This window comes from Canis aureus, chromosome 12 (assembly GCF_053574225.1).
Source record: "Canis aureus isolate CA01 chromosome 12, VMU_Caureus_v.1.0, whole genome shotgun sequence".
Taxonomy (NCBI): Eukaryota; Metazoa; Chordata; class Mammalia; order Carnivora; family Canidae; genus Canis; species Canis aureus.
This window is the reverse complement of record NC_135622.1, coordinates 43,288,274-43,312,540: the sequence shown is the minus strand read 5'-3', so window position 1 is coordinate 43,312,540 and position 24,267 is coordinate 43,288,274. Positions and strand designations below refer to the sequence as shown.

General features: G+C 40.7%; 1 protein-coding gene across 3 annotated transcripts; it reads left to right on the top strand.

Annotated features, from left to right (window-relative positions):
* Nucleotides 1-356: 356 nt before the first annotated feature.
* Nucleotides 357-23,818, top strand: LOC144324522 (zinc finger protein 512-like). 3 transcript variants are annotated; one of them, XM_077915977.1, is made up of 6 exons: nt 357-518; nt 9,697-9,891; nt 15,722-15,823; nt 16,955-17,017; nt 18,125-18,223; nt 21,790-23,818. In XM_077915977.1, the coding sequence occupies exons 2-6, from the start codon at nt 9,742-9,744 to the stop codon at nt 22,096-22,098; spliced, it is 723 nt and encodes a 240-aa protein (XP_077772103.1). In that variant the 5' UTR covers nt 357-518; nt 9,697-9,741; the 3' UTR covers nt 22,099-23,818. The 3 variants fall into 3 exon arrangements, with proteins under 3 accessions (XP_077772103.1, XP_077772102.1, XP_077772104.1); XM_077915976.1 differs by lacking the exon at nt 357-518 and adding an exon at nt 2,469-2,803; XM_077915978.1 differs by lacking the exons at nt 357-518; nt 15,722-15,823 and having other exon boundaries at nt 9,398-9,891.
* The last annotated feature ends 449 nt before the right edge of the window (nt 23,819-24,267 follow it).

The window sequence follows — 24,267 nt, the reverse complement described above, 5'->3', positions numbered from 1 at the left end:
ATTAATTAAAAATCAATAGTTTTATTTATTTGTTAAAGATTTATTTATTTAGTTTACTGAGAAAGGGGAGGAGCAGAGGGAGAGAATTCTGAAGCAGACTCCCAGCTGTGTGTAGAGCCCAACTTGGGGCTCTATCCCAGGACTCTGAGATCATGACCTCAGCTGAAGCCACTCAATTAACTGAGCACGAGGCACCTTGAAGACCAATGGTTTTAATTTATTATCAAAAATAGTTATAACGTTATTTTCCCTTCTATATATGTCAGCTTTTTTTTTTTTTTTGGATTTATTTGAGAAAACTTTGCCATCCCTATTTGCAAAGATTTTCTCCTTTTTTTTCTAGACTTTTTCTAGAATTGGGAGCAAGATGGCGGAAGAGTAGGGTCTCCAAATCACCTGTCTCCACCAAACTACCTAGAAAACCTTCAAATTATCCTGAAAATCTATGAATTCGGCCTGAGATTTAAAGAGAGACCAGCTGGAATGCAACAGTGAGAAGAGTTCGCGCTTCTATCAAGGTAGGAAGACGGGGAAAAGGAAATAAAGAAACAAAGGCCTCCAAGGGGGAGGGGCCCCGCGAGGAGCCGGGCAGAGGCCGGGGCGAGTGTCCCCAGGACAGGAGAGCCCCGTCCCGGAGACGCAGGAGCTGCACCGACCTTCCCGGGCGGAAAGGGGCTCGCGGGGAGTTGGAGCAGGACCCAGGAGGGAGGGGATACCCTCTGGCTCCCCGGGACAGTAACAGCAACTCCGCGCCCAGGAGAGTGCGCCGAGCTCCCTAAGGGCTGCAGCGCGCACGGAGGGACCCGGAGCAGCTCGGGGGGCTCGGGCGGCGGCTCCGCGGAGGGGGCTGCGCGGAGGGGGCTGCGCGGCCCCGGGAGCAGCTCGGCCGGGCTCGGGCAGAGGAAGAGGCTCCGTGCAGAGGGGCCTGCGCGGTTCCAGGAGCAGCTCGGAGGGGCTCGGGCGGCAGCTTCGCGGAGGGGGTTGCGCGGCCCGGGAGCGCGAATCCAACAGCGCAGGCTCCGGAGCACAGGGCGCCGGGACACAGCCCAGGATCCCGCCTCCCCCCGGGACAGGCAGAGGCCGGGAGGGCCCAGGACAGCGAGGACGCCCCTGCCCCGAGCTGAGCAGATCAGCGGCCCGGCCCCGGAGCCTCCAGGCCCTGCAGACGGAGTTCCTGCCGGAGCTGAATCCAGGTTTCCAGAGCTGCCCCGCCACTGGGGCTGTTCCTCCTGCGGCCTCACGGGGTAAACAACCCCCACTGAGCCCTGCACCAGGCAGGGGCACAGCAGCTCCCCCAACTGCTAACACCTGAAAATCAGCACAACAGGCCCCTCCCCCAGAACACCAGCTAGACTGACAACTTCCAGGAGAAGCCAAGGGACTTAAAGAACACAGAATCAGAAGATACTCCCCTGTGGTTCTTTTTTTTGTTTTGTTTTGTTTTGTTTTGTTTTGTTTTTTGTTTTTTTGTTTTGTTTTGTTTTGCTTTTTGATTTGTTTCCTTCCCCCACCCCCCCCTTTTTTTTCTCCTTTCTTTTTCTCTTTTTCTTCTTTTTCTTTTTCTTTCGTTTTTTTTTTCTCTTCCCTTTTTTTTCCCTTTCTCTTTTCTTTCCTTCTTTCTCTCCTCTCTTTTTCTCTTTTTCCCAATACAACTTGCTTTTGGCCACTCTGCACTGAGCAAAATGACTAGAAGGAAAACCTCACCTCAAAAGAAAGAATCAGAAACAGTCCTCTCTCCCACAGAGTTACAAAATCTGGATTACAATTCAATGTCAGAAAGCCAATTCAGAAGCACTATTATACAGCTACTGGTGGCTCTAGAAAAAAGTATAAAGGACTCAAGAGACTTCATGACTGCAGAATTTAGAGCTAATCAGGCAGAAATTAAAAATCAATTGAATGAGATGCAATCCAAACTAGAAGTCCTAACGACGAGGGTTAACGAGGTGGAAGAACGAGTGAGTGACCTAGAAGACAAGTTGATAGCAAAGAGGGAAACTGAGGAAAAAAGAGACAAACAATTAAAAGACCATGAAGATAGATTAAGGGAAATAAACGACAGCCTGAGAAAGAAAAACCTACGTTTAATTGGGGTTCCCGAGGGCGCCGAAAGGGACAGAGGGCCAGAATATGTATTTGAACAAATTCTAGCTGAAAACTTTCCTAATCTGGGAAGGGAAACAGGCATTCAGATCCAGGAAATAGAGAGATCCCCCCCTAAAATCAATAAAAACCGTTCAACACCTCGACATTTAATTGTGAAGCTTGCAAATTCCAAAGATAAGGAGAAGATCCTTAAAGCAGCAAGAGACAAGAAATCCCTGACTTTTATGGGGAGGAGTATTAGGGTAACAGCAGACCTCTCCACAGAGACCTGGCAGGCCAGAAAGGGCTGGCAGGATATATTCAGGGTCCTAAATGAGAAGAACATGCAACCAAGAATCCTTTATCCAGCAAGGCTCTCATTCAAAATGGAAGGAGAGATAAAGAGCTTCCAAGACAGGCAGCAACTAAAAGAATATGTGACCTCCAAACCAGCTCTGCAAGAAATTTTAAGGGGGACTCTTAAAATTCCCCTTTAAGAAGAAATTCAGTGGAACAGTTCACAAAAACAAAGACTGAATAGATATCATGATGACACTAAACTCATATCTCAACATAGTAACTCTGAATGTGAACGGGCTTAATGACCCCATCAAAAGGCGCAGGGTTTCAGACTGGATAAAAAAGCAGGACCCATCTATTTGCTGTCTACAAGAGACTCATTTTAGACAGAAGGACACCTACAGCCTGAAAATAAAAGGTTGGAGAACCATTTACCATTCGAATGGTCCTCAAAAGAAAGCAGGGGTAGCCATCCTTATATCAGATAAACTAAAATTTACCCCAAAGACTGTAGTGAGAGATGAAGAGGGACACTATATCATACTTAAAGGATCTATTCAACAAGAGGACTTAACAATCCTCAATATATATGCCCCGAATGTGGGAGCTGCCAAATATATAAATCAATTATTAACCAAAGTGAAGAAATACTTAGACTTTTTCTAGATTTTACGTTAGGTCTATGACTCATTTAGAGTTAATTTTTTGTGCATGGTGTGTCCTAAGAATGTCAATTTCTTTAAATTTTGTAAATTCTGTTGTTAAGACTTTCTTTTCCTTATTCAATTGCATTGGTACCTTGGTCAGAAATTACGTAAACGTATATATGTGTGGGTCTGTTTCTGGACTTCTTATTCTGTTCTGCTGGTGTATATATCATATCTATCTTTTTGCCAATACTAAAACTGTCTTGATACTGTGAGATTAGAGTAAGTCTTGAAATCAGATGGGGTAAGTCATCTAACTCTATTGTTCTTTTTTTTATTTTTTAAAAAGATTTTATTTATTTATTCATAAGAGACACAGAGAGAGAGAGAGACAGGCAGAGGGAGAAGCAGGTTCCAGGCAAGGAGCCTGATGTGGGACTCGATCCTGGATCTCCAGGATCACACCCACCCTGGGCTGAAGGCAGAGCTAAACCCTGAGCCACCGGGCTGCCCAACCACCCGGGCTGCCCTATTGTTCTTTTTTTTTTTTAATTTTTTTTTTAATTTTTATTTATTTATGATAGTCACAGAGAGAGAGTGAGAGGCAGAGACACAGGCAGAGGGAGAAGCAGGCTCCATGCACCGGGAGCCCGACGTGGGATTCGATCCTTGGTCTCCAGGATCGTGCCCCGGGCTAAAGGCAGGCGCCAAACCGCTGCGCCACCAGGGATCCCCCTACTGTTCTTTTTAAAAATTTGTTTAGCTATTCTGGGTTCTTTGTCTTTTTATATAAATTCTAGAGTTAGTTTGTCAATTTCTATAAAAAGAAGCATGCTGGAGTATTGATGAGTATTATATTGAATCAGTAGATCAGTTGGGGGAAAATTGCAATTTTAACAATACTGAGTTTTCTGACTTATGAGCATGCCGTATTTTTCCTTTTCTTAGATCCCTAACTTCTCTCTCACCAACATGTTGTAGTTTTCATTATCAAAGTCTTGGTTATCTCTCATTCGATTTGTTCTTAGGTGTTTTGTGTGTGTGTGTGTGTGTGTGTGTGTGTGTGTGTTTAATATTACTGTAAATAATAACTTTTAATAAGTTCATTTCTAGTTGCTTGTTGCTAGTATGTCAATCTAGCCACAGGATTGTCAATTTTGTTGATCTTTTCAAAGAACCAGATTTTCTGTGTTGTCTTAATTTATGAATTCCTCCTCTTTGTTATATTTTTCCTTCTATTTTGGGTTTACTTTGCCCTTTGTAAGGTATCTTAAGATGAAGTCTTGTCAGGAAATTAGATTTTAGGTCTAATTTTCTAATAGGAGTGTTTAGAGCTTTAAGTTTCCTTCTGAGTGCCGCTTTGGATGCAATCCACAAATTTTGATATGTGTATTTTTGTTATTACTCCAGAATATTTTGAATTTCTCTTGTGATTTCTTTTTGACCTATGAATTATTTACAAGGAGATTATTTAATTATGATTTATTTTTTTATTTTAAATATCTTACTGATCTTGATTTCTTTTTTATTTTATTTTATTTTATTTTATTTTATTTTATTTTATTTTATTTTATTTTATTTTATTTTATTTATGATAGCTACACAGTGAGAGAGAGAGAGAGAGAGGCAGAGACATAGGCAGAGGGAGAAGCAGGCTCCATGCACCGGGAGCCCGACGTGGGACTCGATCCCGGGTATCCAGGATCGCGCCCTGGGCCAAAGGCAGGCACTAAACCGCTGCGCCACCCAGGGATCCCCTGATCTTGATTTCTAATTTAATTCTGATGTGGTCAGAGAATACATGTATGATTTTCCTCTTTTTATTTTGTTAAAGATTTTATTTATTTATTTATTCATGAGACAGAGAGAGAGATAGAGAGGCAGAGACACCGGCAGAGGGAGAAGCAGGTTCCATGGAGGGAGCCGGGCATGGGACTCGATCCTGGGTCTCCAGGATCAGGCCCTTGACTGAAGGCGGCGCAAAACCACTGAGTCACGGGGGCTGCCCGATTTTCCTCTTTTTAAGTTTAGAGTTATGCTCTATCTTGTTGAATGCACAATGTCTACTTGAAAAGAATGCATATTCTGTAGTTGTTGAATGTGGTGTTCAATAAAGTGATCTAGAATAAGGTAGCTAATATTGTTGTTCAGATCTTCTATGTCTTTACTGAATTTTTGTCTAGTTCTATCACTTCCTGAAAGAAGAAGTCTTAAAATTTCCTTCTAAGACTGTAGAATTGTTATTTTTTTGCTTTAATTCTATCAGTTTTGCTTTGTGTACTTTGATCCTCTACTGCTAGCCACATAAAATGAGGAATTGTGTCTTTGTGATGATTTGTTACTTTTATCGTTATGATATGTGTCTATTTCTATCTCTGGTGATACTCTTGTCTTGAAGTCCATTGTATCTGGTATCAAAATAGCCATTTCAGACTTCTGTTTGCTGATTGTGTAGTTTAATTTTTTCATCCATTTATTTCCAGTATCTACATGTTTTTACACTGAAAGTGTGGGGACACATGGCTGGCTCAGTCAGAGGAGCATTTGACTCTTGATCTCCGGGTCACGAGTTCAGGGGCCACATTGGGTATAGAGATTACTTAAATATATTTAAAAAGAAAAGAAAAGAAAAAAAGTCTGCCACTTTTGGCACAATTTACACTTAGTCGACCCTTGAACAACACATGCTGACCACAACACAGATGAAAATCCACTCCCCCCAAAAGTAACTACTAATAGCCTATTGTTGCTGGAAGTCTTACTGATCACATGAACAGTCAATTAACACATATTTTGTGTGTTATACATATTATATACTATGGTGTTCTTACAATAAAGTAAGCTAGAGGAGATAAAATATTATTAAAATGACAAGGAAAAGGGGGCACCCAGGTGTCTCGGTGGTTGTCTGCCTTTGGCTCAGGTCGTGATCCCAGGGTCCTGAGATCAAGTCCTGCATCGGGCTCCCTGTGGGGAGCTTGCTCCTCCTTCTACCCATGTCTCTGCCTCTCTCTGTGTGTCTCACGAATAAAAAATCTTTTTAAAAAAGTTTATTTATTTATTGACATTTACAATACTGTACTGTATATTAAATAAAATCCATGTATAAGTAGATCCATACAGTTCAGACCTGTGTTGTTCAAGAGTATTACTAGAGTACTAGAGTATTGCCTTTTTATTCACTCTTAAACAATCTCTGACTTTTCAACTGGAGTGTTGAGACCATAAACAATTGAATTAATTATTGATATGGTTGGATTTAGGTCTGCCATTTGATTATGTGTCTTTGTACCCTGTTTTTTTGTTCCTTTATACCTTCTTTTGGATTATTTGAATATTTGGTGTCTGATTTTAGTTTACTGATTTTTGACTCTTTCTCTTTTCTCTCTTTCTCTTGTGTGTAGTGGTTGCTCTAGGAAGTATAATATACATACCTATTGTTTCATAGCGTTGAGTTAATATACTACTACCACTTTGCTTAAATGTAGAAGCTTTATAACCATATAGATTGTTTAACCCCTGCCTGCTGACCAATAAGTTATAGCTATCATAAGTATTACATTTACATATGTTGAAAACCTTACCAGAGAATGTTAAAAATTTGTTTTAAAGAGGATTTTCTGTTGTTGTCATTGTTAATGTATTTACCCAGCTATTCTTTCTTTCTTTCTTTCTTTCTTTCTTTCTTTCTTTCTTTCTTTCTTTCTTTCTTTCTTTCTTTCTTTTTTTTTAAGATTGAATTTATTTATTCATGAGAGACGAGGAAAGAGAGGCAGAGACACAGGCAGAGGGAGAACCAGGCTCCCTGCAAGGAGCCCGTAGTAGGACTCGATCATGGACCCTGGATCATGCCCTGAGCCAAAGGCAGACACTCAACCACTGAGCCACCCGGGCATCCCGGTTTTGAACATTTTCATTAAGATGTGTCTAGGTGTGTTTTTCTTTGAGTTTATCGTGTTGAGTATTTGTTGAGCTCCTAGAATCTATAAATTTATGTCTCATTAATTTCGGTGATTTTCTACCATAAATTTTTCAAATGTATTTTTGTGCCACAGTCTCATTTTCCTTTCCTTCTGGGATTGTGGCTACACTTAAGTTAGACCTTTTGGTATTGACCCACAGGTGGTTGGGGCTCTGTTTACTCTTTGTCAACCTTTTTCCTCCTTGTTTTTCAGATTGGATAATTTGTCTTCAAGTTCTTTCCTTTGTCATCTCCATTCTATTATTGAGCCCATTCTGGTTTTATTTCAAACATTGTATTTTTCAGTTCTAAAATTTCAATTAGTAGTTTGCCTGGGTGGTTAAGTATCTACTTTCAGCTTAGGTCTTGATTCTAAGGTCCTTGGATCGAGCTCTACATCAGGCTCTCTGCTGAGAGAGAGTTTCTCCCTCTCCTTCTGCCTGCTGCTCTCCCTGCTTGTACATGTGGTCTCTCTTTCTCTGTCAAATAAATAAATAAAATATATTTAAAAATTCAAGTAGTTCTTTCTTATGGTTTTTATTTTTCTCAGAATTTCTACCTTGTCCTTCATTTCAAGTGTGTATTCCTGTATTGCATGGGGCACAGTTATAATTGTTGCCCGAAATTTTTTATACTTCTCGCATCTGGATCATCTTGGGGTTGACATTTGTTCATTTCCTATCCTTTCAGAATTATGCACATTTTCCGATTTTTTGTGTATTACATCATTATGGAATTTATTCCTAAGATAGTGAATGTTATTTGTATAGACTTTGGGTCTTTTTATAATTTTCTGGGGGATTGGCTAATTGAATTCAAATAAATAAAAAAGAATCTTCTGGGTGATCATTGCTGTTTTTCTTTTAGCAAGTAACCTGTTCAGACCATAGTTCTGTCTTGCTTTCTGAGGGTATTGGTTCAGTCTTAGTTTCATTCTTTGAGTCTTTGCTATGTTGGTTTACCTCTGCTTAAATTGCTTAGGGGTTCGTCTGAGACTTTTTCAGGTATTTCAAGTCTTGTTTCATTTCTCCAAGCTTTTGATACATTGGTTTGGGTCTGTCTTTTACTAGCAGCTCGCAGGTTAATCTGGTGTGCAGCTTGTTCATATCTTATTTCATTTTTCAAAGCCTTTGCTAAGCTGGTTTGGGTATGCTCCACACAATGAGATTTGGAATTAAGCCATGATTTGTGTAGATTCATACAGAGAATTATGAGATCATCCTCCTTGTCTGTCTCTTCTCCACAGTTCTCTTACACAGGTTTGTCCATGGAGATCCCTTTTCCAGGTTTCTCTTGCCAGAAAGATAGAGTTTCTAGAGTTTCTATTAGAATTTAGGCTGCCTATGCTGCTCTGCAAACGGGGCCCACCCTTAATTGCAGAGCCACGTGAGGAAAAACAAAAAATGGGGAAACACACTCAATATGAGTCACTCCTCCTGATTTTGATTCCCCTCCACAATCCACGTGCTTTGTTTACTTTTCGGAGTCGAGGATTTTCAGTTGTGATCAGCAGGAGGGATGGGTCGTAGTGGCCTTATGCACTGCGGCAGAATGATAACTTCACTGTATTAAACTTTTTTGTAATTTTGGATCTCATGTGCAAAGAACTGAAAATCATTCTTCCCTGTTCATAGCATACTGACATCATCAGTCCCTAGTATTTTCTGTTTTCTTTATTTCTATTCCCTTTCAAAGACAACGGAGTTAGCGAGTTTGATATTTGTCCTTAAATATTTATGAATCCTTGTAAAGTAGCTAGTGTTGTTTACATGTATACTAGTTTTTAATTTACCACATTGAAGTTAAATCTTGTTCTATTACTTTTTCCTTTTTCTTCTAATGATTTATTTATTTTTGGAGAGAGAGAGCGTGCATGTGTGTACATGCTCGGGGTAGAGGGTAGAGGGCACAGGGAGAGGGAGAGAGAGTCTCGAGCTGATTCAGCGCTGAGCAGTGAGTCTGACTCAGGGCTCGATCTAACAGCCCTGAGGTCAGGGCCTGTGCCAAATCTGAGTCAGATGCTTAATGAGCTGTGCCACCCAGGCACCCTTGTTTTCTATTTTTCATTCACCAGTATGCTTTTCAGTTATGTTCATGTCTTATGTATAGAAAAGATTTGTTGCTGGGACGCGTGGATGGCTCAGGGTGTGATCCTGGGATTCAGGGATCGAGTCTCGCATTGAGCTCCTTGAAGGGAGTCTGCTTCTCCCTCTACCTATGTTTCTGCCTCTCTCTCTTTCTGTGTCTCTCATGAATAAATAAATAAAATCCTTAAAAAAAGAGAAAGTTTGTTGCTTCCAACAACTACATACTATTCCATAACAGACATATATCACATTTTATGTATAGATTTTCTTTTTTTTTTTATGTATAGATTTTCTTAAGAAAGGTCATCGTGTTACTTCCAACTCCTTCCTACCACAAACCTCTATGTGATTCTTATCTGGTCTACCTCTAACGTGTTATCTTGAATCTGCCAACTTACCTATACTACCAAACCCTCGTTCAAGTCGTCCTTTTACCTCTTCCCTGTACTGTTAACCCCTCTTCCTTTATTCACTCTTCCTCCATGGGCCATCTTCCTTTTTTTTTTTTTCTTTTCATCTTCCATATAGCATTCAGAGTGACTGTTCTAAACCATAGACCTAACACAGGCCTTACACAGGTCTCAGGCCTGTGTTTTGCTATGTCTCATTCTTGCAGATCTCATTCTTTCCAGAGTCAGGACAGTCAGAGTGCTTAAAAGAGATGAGTCTAGAGCCAAAGAGTGGGGGTCGAGTTCAGAGGCGTTCTGTCAAGATAGCTGTGTACCACCTGCAGGAGCTGGCTTCTGCTGAACTGGCCAAGGAATGGCCTAAGAGGAAGGTGCTTCAGGATTTGGTACCTGATGATCGGAAGGTAAAGTAGAAACTTGTATTAATTTAGAACCATGTCTAATACTGTGCTTATGTACGGAAAAGTAAATGCACTTGAGTACATGATAAATGATATTTTGCTTCTTTATTTTTAGAGATGGGATATGTTTAATCCACTTTCAGTGTTTGGATTCATGTGGGTCCTAGAGAGACAGTCTGTTCCAGAAGTTTCTTAAGGAACCCCATTATTTCTGGTCTACTTCCCGAGGGAACCAGAATTCCCAGATTAGTCTTTTGCTTAGTTGTTGCCCAGCATGTTTCCACTTTGTTAGTTCACGTGTGGGAGTCTATATTTAGTTAATGCTTTCCATTTGTTTTTCTAGCCACAGAACTCCTCTCCCCACGCACTCTTTTTTCCAAATGAAAGCTTATCTAAAACACCAGTATGTGAAATAACTGAAAATGGAGTCACTCCAAATAACTAGAGGTAGTGAGCCCAAAGCCTTGTCTACTTGGCCTTCTCCTTGATACTTTTATCATTACCTCCATGGTTCCAAGTGTACTTGTGAGTGGTACAGAACCCAGCTTGGAAGCCTTTGGGGCTTTTTGTTTGTTTGTTTTTTGTTTAAATCATTTATGTATTTGACAGAAAGTGAGAGAGCACAAGCAGGGGGAACAGCAGAGGGAGAAGGAGTTGCAGGCTCTCCACTGAGCAGGGAGCCCAATATGGGGCTCAATTCCAGGACTCTGGGATCTTCTTGACCTGAGCTGAAGGCAGACGCTCAAAGGAATGAGCCACCCAGGTGCCCCTGGAAGCCTTTGGTGTAAAACAGATCAAAGACCAGAGGAACATTATTTGGCCAAGAGGAGACAAGGGGTATATGACTTAATGGGAGTAGTCATTCGAGAGCTTGGAGGATATACAGTAAGGATTAAGATTAGAGCTAAGGACCTATCCATCTCCATGGTATGGACAAGAATAGTTTATTTATTTATTTTTTTTTAAGAATAGTTTAGATTTGGCCTAGGGCTTTCACTCATGCGATGGGAATGTCGTAAGTTATGTGAAAATTTGTCAAATCTCAGAAGTTGATACCTCTTATTTGGCCTAAAAATCAGTCCAAGGAGTAATTGAATATCAAGGCATCCTGTCTTGTTTCAGACTTATTGATATTTCCTGCCACAGACTAAAGTATATGGTTATCTAAATTCGGTTTAAATGTGAATTTTATACATTGGTAAGTACATTGTGATATTATAGTCTCATCTGTGCATGGTCTGTGGTAGGGAATTTGACATAAATATTTGTTAGCTCATTGATAAGTTTTGATAGTCTTATCTAGCAGCTACTTTACTAAAATCATCTGTTTTATGTTTTGACTTTGTGTAGGCTAAGGGAATTATTTTGTTTTTTTAAACGAAAATTTTAGGGGAATCTGGGTGGCTCATTCTTAAGTGTCCAGCTCTTGATTTCGGCTCAGGTCATGATCTCAGGGTTGTGAGATTGAGCGAGCCCCATGTCAGGTCTGCACCGGGCATGGAGCCTGCGTAAGATTCTCTCCCTTTCCATTTGCCCCTCCCAAATAAAATAAAATAAAATAAAATAAAATAAGATATTAATTTGTTTGAATAGATTATACATTGTTGTCATTAATGTCAAAATGATGATTAACATTGAGGTATCTCACTCTCACCCCATCCTTGTTGTCTTGTCTCCATGGTTAACCATTCTCACTGATTTCTGTGTCCTGCCAATGTTTCTTTTCTTTTTTTCCTGCCAATGTTTCTTGATGCAAACACAAGCAATATTGTCTAGGAGAAGCTCTTGTGTTTTCCTTTACTCTCACGCTACTTAAGCTCTGACATCAGATGTGTGGGTTTGTCCCATACAGACCAATTTTCTATCACCACCTGGACATCCTACAAATAATTCAGTTCGACATTATCTATCTGGACTTGGTGGTAGATCCTACAAGTTAAGGGTTCAGTCCCACAGGACTGCTCCAATTTCAGATGCCAATTGCAAGTCTCAGTTTGCCACCTGTGCTTCTGAGTGATTGGCTATAAATTGGGGTTCCTATAACCCCATCCTTGGTTTTGGTAATTTGCTAGAATGGCTCACAGAACTCAGGGAAACACATTTACTGGTTTGTTATAAAGAATATAATAAAACCTACAGATGAAAAATCAGATGAAGAAATTTATATAGAGTGAGGTCTGGAAGAGTCCCAAGCACAGTAGGAGCTCCCGGCCCTGTGGAGTTGGGGGTGCATCACCCTCTTGGCCATATATATGTTCATCAACTCAGAAGCTCTTTGAACCCCATAATTTTGGGATTTTTAGGGAGGTTTCATCACATAGGCATGATTGATTAACTCCATTTCTAGCCCCTTTGCCTTTCCAGAGAATGGGGAATTGGTCTGAAAGTGCCAAACTTTATCCCTCAAATGGATTTGTCTAGTGTTTTCTTGAGATTAGATTGAGGGTTATATGTTTTTGTCAAGAATACCACTGAAGCAGTGTTACACCGTATCAGGAGGTACGTGATATTGATGTGTCTTTTTACTGATAACTTTGATCACTTGATGAGGGTGTTGCCCAATTTTCTCCAAGGCAAAATTATACTTTCCCCTCTTTAATTAGTGAATATTTTGGGGGGAGATTGACAGTATGCAACTAGCCTGTGTCTTATCATACTTCTGCCCACTTACCATAGCATCCGTCAGTGATTCTTGTCTGCAATAATTATAATTATTATTATGGTGGTTTGCCTAATGATGGTTAGTGTTTCCATTATTTCTTCCATAGTTATTAATTGGAATTCTACTGTGAGAAAGATATGTCCTTTTATTCTATTAATCTGTTTATATCCATATGGACTCATGGATATTTTATTGTAGCATTATCATCCAGTGCTATTATTGTTGTTCAATTTATAGCTCAAATTGTCTCAGATTTGGCCATCAAGAGCTCTTCCAAGTGGGTTCCTATGTCTTTTTGAAATGCTTCTATCATTTTTTGAGCCCTTTTTTTTGTTTTGACACCTCGAGATGCTATAGGGTCATCTCATATATTCCCTGTCCCAGCCCTGGAATCAACCCTTTCTCTAAGGAATCCTGATTTCTTTTATTGGAGAATATATTTAAAAACCAAGATTTGGGGCAGCCCGGGTGGCTCAGCGGTTTAGCGCCGCCTTCAGCCCAGGGTATGACCCTGGAGACCCAGGATCGAGTCCCACGTCAGGCTTTCTGCATGGAGCCTGCTTCTCCCTCTGCCTGTGTCTCTGCCTCTCTCTCTCTCTCTCTCTCTGTCTCTCATGAATAAATAAATAAAATCTTTAAAAAAAATAAAAATAAAAACCAAGATTTGAATGCTAGGTGTACTCATTCCTGCTAGGGTGTCATTGTTTCTGGGCCCTCTTAGTGGATAGAGCTAGGATCTATATGTATATTCATGGATACATGCACACACTCTGTTCTTTTTTAAAAAGATTTTATTTATCCATTTATTTAAGGGAGAGAGAGAGAGAGAAGAGAAAGAGAGAGCAGGGGGAGGAGCAGAGGGAGAAGGATAAGCAGACTCCATGCTGAGTGCAGAGCCTGACGTGGGCTTGATCCCATGACCCTGAGATCATGTCCTGCGCCAACATCAAGAGTCGGATGCGTAACTGACTGAGCTACTCACTCGCTCCCCTCTGTGTTCATGTCTGTCTGGGTATCAGCGTACAGATTTAAGGCCATGATACCTTCAATTCCAATCCAACACAAGTTTCATTCTTGCCTTCCTCTGTGCTTATTTCTAACTTCTTTCTCCAACAGTGAGAGACCTCTCATAGTGTACAATATATTTACTTACTTGCTTAGTTCTAGTATAACCTAGTTTCACAATTGTTAACCCATACCCCTGTAAAAACAGATTTACTACCTAGAGAACAATATTTGTTATAGTTCTTTTAATCTTTAGCCTTACAGTATATAGTCAAAGTACTATTTTACAGTTACTTAGATTGGCTCCTTCCTCACTTCATTTGGTTTCTCATTTATCATCATTAGCTTCATGTGTTACTCTTACTACATTTTGGGTTCCCCCTACATCCCATTTAATTGAAATGAGTAATTTATCTTGGGAGTATGTGAAACATTGCCGTGGTTCTAAAAGTCAGACCTGTACCAAAAGTCTTCTTAGAGAAGGGCTACTGCCCTCTTCCCAGCTGTCCCATTCCTAATACCCTTCTATTTCCATCCCGTTCCCACCCTGCTCCCTGCAAAGATAATCATGCTCAGTAGTTTCTGGTTTATCCTTCTTATATTTTTATGGGATGGATAACCAGATAATGCATATTTTCTTATATTCTTTTCTTTCTTACATAGATGCTTTTTTGTGTTTTGCTTTATTTCACTTAAAAGTCTGTCCTAGAAATCACTCCATATGTGCTCATAGATTATTCTCATTTCTGCATAAATATGATAGTTTATGAATATAATAGCTTATGTAAATATTCTGCTATCACTATAAAAGGATTTTATTTTATTATTTAAAGATTTTATTTATTTCCTCCTGAGAGACACAGAGAGAGAGAGAGAGAGAGAGAGAACCAGAGACACAGGCAGAGGGAGAAGCAGGCTCCACGCAGGGAGCCTGACATGGGAGTGGATCCCAGGTCTCCAGGATCAGGCCCTTGGCTGAAGGTGGCGCCAAACCGCTGAGCCACCGGGCTGCCCCGCTATAAAAGGATTTTAGATGGTCCCATATACACTAGCTGCAGAGGAGAGGAGGTACTTACAAATGAAGCCAGCTCTGTGCTCTGATTGCTTTTATAGATTTGTCAGCGTTTCCTGAAGGTGACTTCCTTACTTCCCCTGACCTCTATGGGCTTTGGCTCTGTTTTTCTATCTCAGTATCTGTTTCAGATACTTAAATTTTTCAAGCAGGAGGATTGTTTTCTCACTGGAAACATAGCTATTACTTGTGGTGGGCTTTGTGAGAACTGTCTCTCCAAGTGCCAGCTGTCTCTTTTCTGGAAACCACAGTTGTTGTTTTAAGAAGAGACTAACCTGGAGCTCCAGTTAGCGCTAACCTGGCGCAATCGTTAGCGCGCGGTACTTCTGCGAAGAGACTAACCTGTGTCAAAGCACATGAAGGCAAGTGCGAGGAATAGTTAATTCTCGTCTCAGGCAGTATCAGGAAAGATAGTGTATTCCATCCCCTGAGTTCTCTCACATCTTTTATTTTCACATTTTTGTTTTAAAATGTTTCACATTTTTAGGTTGAATCTCAGTGTTTGTGTTTGAATTTAAAAATACCCAGAATTAACGTGACACTTCTGAAGAAAAAGGAGAAATGCAGAGGAGCAGGGAACAGACATTAAAACCACTCAAAATTCCACCACCCAGAGATGACTACTGTTAACGTGTTGATTTATAACCTAGCCTTTTCCCAATTTACATATATTTCTATCAAATGTATTATATATGTGCGTGTATGTATGTACCCTGTGTTTAAGTATACAATAATAAGTATAATTTACATGTAGTACATATTTGTATCCCTGGGGGGTTTTTTTGTAACAAGTGTTTTAGCTGTATAAATGCTCTGTCAGTAGCTTTTTCAAACTATAGATGAAGTGCCATATCTGAAAATCTCCTGCCCTCTGTTAAAAATCCAACTATTCTAAGATTAAATTATAGAAAATTATACTTACCAGTGTTGGGTAAATTTGTACTTAAAGGCTCATACCTACTACAGTTTTTTTGCACGTGAAAGAATGCTTGTCGAACTCCAGAATTACATAACCTGAAGAGTTGGGTGTGAAACTTTTGGGGTATTTTGGTTGGAAGTTGGGTTCCTCCAATAAAATATTTCTTGTCTCGTAGTTAAAATATACTCGCCCTGGGCTGCCTACCTTCAGCCAGGAAGTGCTACACAAATGGAAGTCAGATATTAAGAAATACCATTGCATTCAGTGCCCTAACCAGGTGGTTCTTTCTCATTTTTTTATTCCGTAAATGTTTATCAAACTGCTGTTTCAGTTATTTATTCCGTCATGATGAAGTACATGAACCTCAGTGGCTTAAAACCTCAGTTATTTTATTTGTTCAGAATTCTATAAATCAGTAATTCTGCCAGGGCTCAAAGAACATTCTCCTGTCATACGTGGCATCAAGTGGGATCATTCGTGGGTTGTATTTAGCCGCAAGCGCAGATGGGACCTGATGTCCAAGATGGCTTCTGTGCAGCCAATTGAGCTGGGAGCTCGGCTGTCCACATGGCCTCTCTCCATCAGGGTGTAGTGGGTTACCAGCAGGGCACATGGCAACTGACTTTTCAGAGTATCCCAGGAACACGAAGCCGCAGATCTCTTAAGGCCTAGCTTCAGAATTTGTTCAACATCATTTCTATGGGATTCTATTGGTCAGAGGAATTACAGGGTTCACCCAGATTCAAAGGGAGGGTAAGTAGCCTCCACTTCTTGCAGGAAAGAGTGGCAGAGAATTTCCAGCCATCTTCTACTCTACCACAACCATATATGCAGAACTATGGGAAGAAGCAAATACACAAGAAATAGGAGACACCTTTGTACTGAAGAAGGCAGATTTTTTTTTTAATTTTTTAAAAAATTTTATTTATTTATGATAGTCACAGAGAGAGAGAGAGAGAGAGGCAGAGACACAGGCAGAGGGAGAAGCAGGCTCCATGCACCGGGAGCCTGACGTGGGATTCAATCCCGGGTCTCCAGGATCGCGCCCTGGGCCAAAGGCAGGCGCCAAACCGCTGCGCCACCCAGGGATCCCAAGAAGGCAGATTTTAAAAAAATATCTAACTGCAATTTTCTGTTTCTCAGAGTGTCAGAGAAAAAGTAGCAGGGAAGAGAATATCTTAAGCTTTTCTCAACAACTTGTTCACCATTTGTTTTTAAACCTTTCTTTGGTTTTTCTTTTTTGCTTTTGTGGCTTGTGTGTGAATTTTTTTCCTGTTTGGTTTGTAACGTGATTTATTGGGCTTCTTCCTCCAAATGTAGGGCTGGTCAGTGTAAATAAATGGCCAGGTTGCTAAGAGAAGGATGCGGTTTGCTATAGTTTTCATGGATTTCTTCTTCTCTTTTTCAGGGTTGTGAAGCGGTCTACAGTAGTGTATCAGGCCTTAAAGCTCACCTAGGCTCTTGTACCTTGGTTTGTAACTTTCTGAACTATTTATCTTAACATGACGTCTAAAATAGTCTGACATGGAAGAGAATTCAGTTTAGATGAAGAGCTAGTTGTCCTGTTTGCCATTATCTTCAGAGGCTGGCTTAGTTTTTTCATGTCCTAAAGATGCTTGGTCTGTTATTAGAGGGGATGCCCGGATATGTTCAAGATACAGGAAAAGCCAACATAGCCTGAAGTCTTATCAGTTAAGGAATTTGGAGAAATATATTATTAATTTTAGTCTCTACCAGGGATTTAACATCTTCCACCTGAGCCTCTCCTGCCTTGGGGCTTCCCTATCTTATCGGGCCTTAAACTTTCTTGAATCAACTTACATGTGTTTATCTGGATTGTTGAAGATCCTCTACTCCCATCTGAATTATACTGGCCTCTGGGGATGAGAAGTAGGCTCTATCTGCTGTCAGGCCGATGGCTGTTCACCTCACTGAATCTTTTTTGTGTTGACCCAGGTGCCCTACAAACTGCTGTAACTTTTTAATTCCCATTCAGAAATATCTCTTCACACAAAAGGAGCCCCATGGGCACTCAGGGCTTCAGGAGTCAAGGCAGCACGGGAGTGTAGACATCCAAACCCCATCTGTCCAGGAATGCTTAGGAGTTTGTCATCATGATCTTAGTTTCAGAGTCCTTAACCTAGGTGTTGCAGATGATACTTCTCGAATTCTGGATGTCCAAGGCACTCTTTGAAACAGTGGATTATGGTGGGAAGAATTATATGCATTGGTGCCTCTGGTGAACCTCAGGAGTCCAAGAGTCATTCCAAGAGAACCAGGAAGGGAAAGAAACAAGGAAGTTAGAAAAGTGTGACATGTTTTATAGCAAAAGAAGGAGAACCTCAGTTTGTGTTGAATGGGTGGGGGTATTACGTATAGAATTATAAGTAGGATAGATTTATAGTGGTGATAGTCTGCCCAACCGAGTTTTCCTAAATGTATTGCTGTTTTGGATTTTCTTCCTTCTTTGCTGAAGTAAAATCCCCGCCCTTTCTGTCTCTTAACAATCTCCCACATGGCTCAGGTATGTGTTCCTGAATTTACGAGTAATTCCCTTTTCTTTCTCTCTTGAAAACAGGGAAACTTTGTGGCTGGAAAATACAAGTGTCTTCTGTGTCAAAAAGAATTTGTGTCAGAGAGTGGTGTCAAGTATCACATCAACTCTGTCCATGCTGAGGTGAGGTCCCTGCTTTCCCCGCCATGTTTTTGTGATCCTGTGGAACCCATACGTATGCGCCCCCAAAAGTGGATTTTGTGCGTTTTTATGGGCTGGGACTGTTGAGAAAAGGAATTTGAAAGTGCTTACCAGAGACAGAGTTAAAATACTTTGTGAAATTAGATGTGTAATTGTATTTTTATGTGAAAGCATTTGAAATCACTGTAAGTGTGAGCACCCCTGAGCTCTTGTGATTCTTTTAAATTCAGTTAAACCGGGATCCCTGGGTGGCACAGCGGTTTGGCGCCTGCCTTAGGCCCAGGGCGCGATCCTAGAGACCCGGGATCGAATACCACGTCAGGCTCCCGGTGCATGGAGCCTGCTTCTCCCTCTGCCTGTGTCTCTGCCTCTCTCTCTGTGACTATCATAAATAAATAAAAATTAAAAAAAAATAAAATAAAAATAAATTCAGTTAAACCAAGAGTTTGGGCACTGGGCTGAGTTTATAGCTGTAGAATTCTTGTTTTATAGCAGTCTCTATACTTCTGTTTTCTCCTATTCTAAGGCCTTTGAGCAATCTGTTTTTAATGTTTCAAATACTGCAAAGAAACGACGATAAGGGACATCAGTGAGACAAACTGGAGAAATTGGTATACTGGCTCTATTAAATAACAGTGATGAGTCAATGTTCATGTTCCCAAATGTGATCATTGTGTTGTAGCTGTGCAGAAGGCCCTTGTTCTCAGGCAGATCTATGCTAAAGTTTTTAGGGATGAAATATGTCTACAAATAACTTGCAAATGGTTCAGCAAAAGGAAGAGAAGAAGGAAGAAAGGGAAGAGAGGTAGGCAGTGGTAAATCTAGGATTCACTGAATTCTTGTCACTTTTCTTAAGGTCTGTAAATTTTCAAAATTAAAGAATCAATCTGGGGTGCCTGGGTGGTTCAGTGGTTGAGCGTCTGCCTTTCACTCAAGTCATGATCCTGGGGTCCTGGAATGGAGTCCCATATTAGGCTCCTCACAGGGAGCCTACTTCTCCCTCTATGTCTCTGCCTCTCTCAAAAAATAAATAAATAAATAAGCAAATAAATAAATAAATAAATAAATAAAAATAAAAAATAAAAAAATCAATTCTGCATAAAAATACTTTAAGTACAGAAAGTCAAGAGGTTTCTCTTGGGGCAAGTTTTTAGTTATACAGGTCAATAGAGAAATTGTTTCCTGTGTAATTAAATACCTGTATTTCAAAAGCTTAAGGAGTAGAGTGTGCATTCTCTTGGAATATCTTACCGCAGAAGCTATTGTGGCCTAATAAGGAAAAAGAGCAAACACCGTCAACTGTTTTCTGCCCTCACATTTAATAGTTCTTAACGCTATGGGCTATAGTTAGTGTCATGAAATGTGGTCTCTGTTGTTTTACAGGTTTAAGCTTTGGGAATCGCTTTCTATACCTGAGATTTCCTCTGGAAGGCAGTCGGTCATATCTTTCTCATAGTAATAGTGTAAATACTTCAGGAAGTATTTAAAAGATAATTAATCTCCTAACAAAATCCAGCCTTTATGTAGTGAGCCTATTTCTCCAATTTCTTCTTAAAAAGTTGGAAACAACAAATTTCACTTGGTTTGGAGTTTGTTCTCCAAGTCTTATTAGTTCAATGATTTGTGCCTATATTTATAAATTATACGTGGTGGTAAAAGATTTTCACTCTGTTCCTCCCTCTCTGCCTCACATATTCTGAAGCTACTTTTCTTCAACAGAAATTTTCAAATACATGAAAATGGACAGAATAGTATAATGAACAGCCTAACAGACATCAGTGTGTGGCCAATCTTCTTTTCCTTTATAATCACACCCACTTTTCTTGTCCCCTAAAGGCTTATTTTAAAGCAAATTCCACATACCATGTCAACTGTCACTGCTTCTTTTGATGTGTGTGTCTAAAATATAAGGACTTCTAAAAATGTATAAGCACAACCAACATAAAAAATTAGCAAAGAATGATTCTTGAATATCATCATATACCTAGTCATTATTGAAATTATTTAAATTTCCTTGATTGCCTCATAATTTTTTTTCAGAGTTGGCTTGTTCAGGAGGAAGAAAAAAAAATGTCCATGTACTGTATATCTTAATCTAGAGTGCTATCCAATAGAAATGTAATGTGAGTCTGTATATAATTTCAGATTTCCTAGTACACACATTCTAAAAATTTTTTTAAATAAAAATAGGTGAAATGAATGTTGATAATATATTTTATTTAACCTAGTATACCTAAAATATTATCTTTTAAACATGTAGTTAATAAAAATTAATGAGATACGTTACATTTTTTCATACTAAGTCTTTGAAATACAATGTGTATTTTTTATATTGAAAGCATATCTCTTTTTTTTTTTTTTAATTTTTTATTTATTTATGATAGTCACAGAGAGAGAGAGGCGCAGAGACACAGGCAGAGGGAGATCAGGCTCCATGCACCGGGAGCCCGACGTGGGATTAGATCCCGGGTCTCCAGGATCACGCCCCGGGCCAAAGACAGGCGCCAAACCGCTGCGCCACCCAGGGATCCCTGAAAGCATATCTCAATTGCAGGTCTAGAAGTTTCCCCTACTCCCCCTTTTTATATGTTGGAGAAACGGTCATTTGTCACATGTATACACATTTTGGATTTTGCTGAGTGCATTCCTGTGGTGGTGGTGGTCCTCTCTCAGGGTATTTCCTGTGAATCGGTAGTTAGACCTAGAAGACTGATCAGATCACTTGATTTCCATTGAAATCCTTCCTTCCTTCCTTCCTTCCTTCCTTCCTTCCTTCCTTCCTTCCTTCCTTCCTTCCTTCCTTCCCCAAGAGTGTTTCATAATTGGATTGCATGTTCCTCAACTGTTAATTTTTTAAACTGAGTCTCAGAGAGGTTGAGTAATTTCCCCATGGTCACAGAGCCAGAAACAGCTGAGATTTGCACTAAGACGGTCTGGCTGTAGAATGCATGCCCTTAACCACTATACTTTCATGAAATAAAAATGTCCTATGGCCCGAAGCTTTATAGCTCATGAGATTTTTACAAAGGAGATAAATAAGTAGGATGATGCTAAGTGAACAGACTTTGTAGTTCACTTACTGAAGTATGAAGTACCCCAAATCGTGTGCTACACAATAAATGCTTATAATGACTACTCACTATTCTGTATTGAATTTCTCCCATTTAAAGTACAGAATTATAAGCTCTGGTTCCCTATCCGTTTCCTTCTTACTGTGTTCTGCCCTAGCCGTGCCTTTTAGAAAATCTTCTCGCACCCAGGGCGCCTGGGTGGCTCACTCGGTTGAGCATGGGATTCTTGATGTCATCTCAGGTCATGATCTTAGGGTCGCGGGATCGAGCCCCAGCCTAGGGCTCCATGCTTGGTGGGAGGGGTGGGTATCTGCTGGAGATTCTCTCTTGCCCTCTGCCCCTCCCCCTCCTCGTGCTCTCTTTCTCGGTCAAATAAATAAGTAAATCTTTCAAAAACGAAAGAATTTCTTCCCAAACCCATTCCTTGTGCTCTCTACTGTGTATTGACTGGATAATTTTTCCATTTTGCCTCTGTAGGACTGGTTCGTCGTAGACCCAACCACCACCAAAAGCTTTGAAAAGCTAATGAAGATAAAGCAGCGGCAGCAGGAAGAAGAAAAGCGGAGACAGCAGCACAGGAGCAGAAGGTCTCTGCGAAGGCTGCAGCAGCCAGGCATCCAGCTGCCTGAGGCGGAACTGAGTCTTAGAGTAGGGAAGGATCAGAGGAGGAATAACGAGGAATTGCTAGTGTCGACCTCCTATAAGGAACCGGAGCAGGAGCCAGTGCCAGCACAGTTCCAGAAAGTAAAGCCCCCAAAGACTCATCATAAACGAGGAAGGAAATAGGCAGGCAGTGTGAAAGCTCCTAGGAGAGCAAATGGGATGCTGTTGTCACGGGGACCTGTGCTGGGAGGACTGAGTCACTGGGGCTGAGCGAGGAGAAATGTACTCTTTTGTTTGTGTAAGGCTGTGACTTTCTCAGCTCCTTCCTCCTGTGTAAATTTCACTGTTCTATTTATTCACTTTTACCCCACTCCCCCCCCACCCCCTCTTGGGTAGGTGTTCCTGCTATTCCTCATTGGAGTCCTCTTGTTGTTCTCTCATTTTGCCCAAAGAGCTCCCTCTTCAGGCCAACTGTGGGCCATTCTTGCTCTGTACAAAACTGAGAAACCCATTTGGTTGTCCTTTTCCTTCCCGGGCTATAGAATGTTCTCGGACTCTCCACTGATTAGTCATTCCATCATTTCGCTTATAAAACAATTCCAAATTAATTTTTAAGAATCATACTGATTTATCATTTTGTATTTGTGATATAACAATCCTAGAAGCTAGAACTGTTGTCACTCATGTAATAAGCTTATCCTGTCTCCCTGGGTAACAGATTTTATGGAGGCCGTTTGTTCTCTCTCAGTGTGGTTTTAGGATTGAAAGTAAGAAAATGGACTTAAGATGAAAAAGCTAGAACCTCTCTATGCTGGTTTTACTGGGAAGTGTTTCGTTTGTCCCAAGTAGCAGTGACTGGCTAGACCCACAAGCATGAAAAGCAGCCCAAACATCAAAATGTCCCAAACATGAAAATGATTGGAAAGCAGGAAGTAGACGAAGCAATAAATACTGCCTTGACTTTCCTAGGGCTTGAGTCCTCATCTGTTGCTATGATCAGTGTCCTCTGGGCGCTTGTGCCCCACCCCCAACCCCCCAACTCCCAACCCCCAGTTTTAAGGATGAAGAATTACCGCATCGCACTTGATGTTTTGACACAGAATCCTAGTGTTCCTAGTAATGCCATAGACTGGCAGCCAAGGGGCACATTCCGTCTCCCCTGGGCTTGACCTCACTTGTTCGTCTACACCACGCTAAGTCCTTATTCCTCCCCTTAGCCGACGTCTTGTCTTTTGGAGTTTTCTGAGAATATCGTCCTCTGTCCTCTTTTGTATGTGGCGTTTATCCTCTTTATATCTTGAGACTTGACACCAGATGTAGGTATTTCTCTGGTGTTGGAAAGAAAAATTCCTTTTCTGTACCTCATGCCTACCTGGTAATGTCTAGTGGGCTACTTTTCTTCTTCAAGGCTGGCTTTCTCTGGAGCATTGTTTAGAACAGCTCTGTTGTGTTTCTAGATTCTCTTCCCCTCTTGCATAAATATTGGTCTTATATATTCTTGCCAACTTTTGTGGCATATGCCACATAAAAAGCAAGGGCCCTTAACCCTGATATGGATAAATACTACCTTTTCAAATTCTGAAAGGCTGTTACTGCTCTTTAACTCTGTATTCTGTGCTGCTCCACATAGCTTTAAAATGTGGGCTTTTGTGAAGACCACTTTCAAACAAGGGAGCACTGAAACCAGATTTGGATACTGCCAGATAGATAGTTTTGAAACAGGTCAATGACGTGGTATGTCCAGTCTACCTTTTCATTTTCATTGGCAGTTGCACCCTTGAAACCCTTTCGGTAGGTGAGGATTGTCAGGGAGGAGAAATGAAGAAGCTATATTAATTTCTGGTGAGTAAGACTTGGGGAATGTTGGGCAATGACAAAAGAAATAAATGACTGTCGGTTAGAATGATGTTTCCAGGTGTTCATTGACTCCAACCTGCTGCCCGACTCCTTGCCGACACAGTGTATGGGGATAAGAAGATGGCTAGACATGGGAGTGGGTTTGAAATAAGTACCAAATGCGGTGTCTCAGTAGTTTTTTAGTTCCTGAAATGTGTTGGCTAAAACGAGTAATTTGTTTGAGGTTAAAGTGAATTAGTATAGGAAACTTGTCCAGTCTCATCTAGTGCCATTGTAGGCACTTTAAAAAAATTTTCCTTCCTGGGGTGCCTCGGTGGCTCAGTTGGTTAAGCACCTGACTTAGGTGTAGGTCATGATCTTGGGGTCCTGGGATCAAGCCCCACGTCGGGATCTTCACTCGGCAGGGAGTCTGCTTGTCCCTCTGCCCCTCCTCCTGCTCATGCTCTCTATCTCTCTCTCTCCTTCTCTTAAATAAAGAAAATTTGTGAAAAAAAA

What these genes read in the sequence shown, in the direction of transcription:
- LOC144324522 (XM_077915977.1), top strand. Translation starts at nt 9,742, where the DNA reads ATGAGTCTAGAGCCAAAGAGTGGGGGTCGAGTTCAGAGGCGTTCTGTC. An exon ending in GCATTCAGTGCCCTAACCAG is followed by an intron (nt 15,824 to 16,954) that starts GTGGTTCTTTCT and finishes TCTCTTTTTCAG; the next exon opens with GGTTGTGAAGCGGTCTACAG. An exon ending in TCAACTCTGTCCATGCTGAG is followed by an intron (nt 18,224 to 21,789) that starts GTGAGGTCCCTG and finishes TTGCCTCTGTAG; the next exon opens with GACTGGTTCGTCGTAGACCC.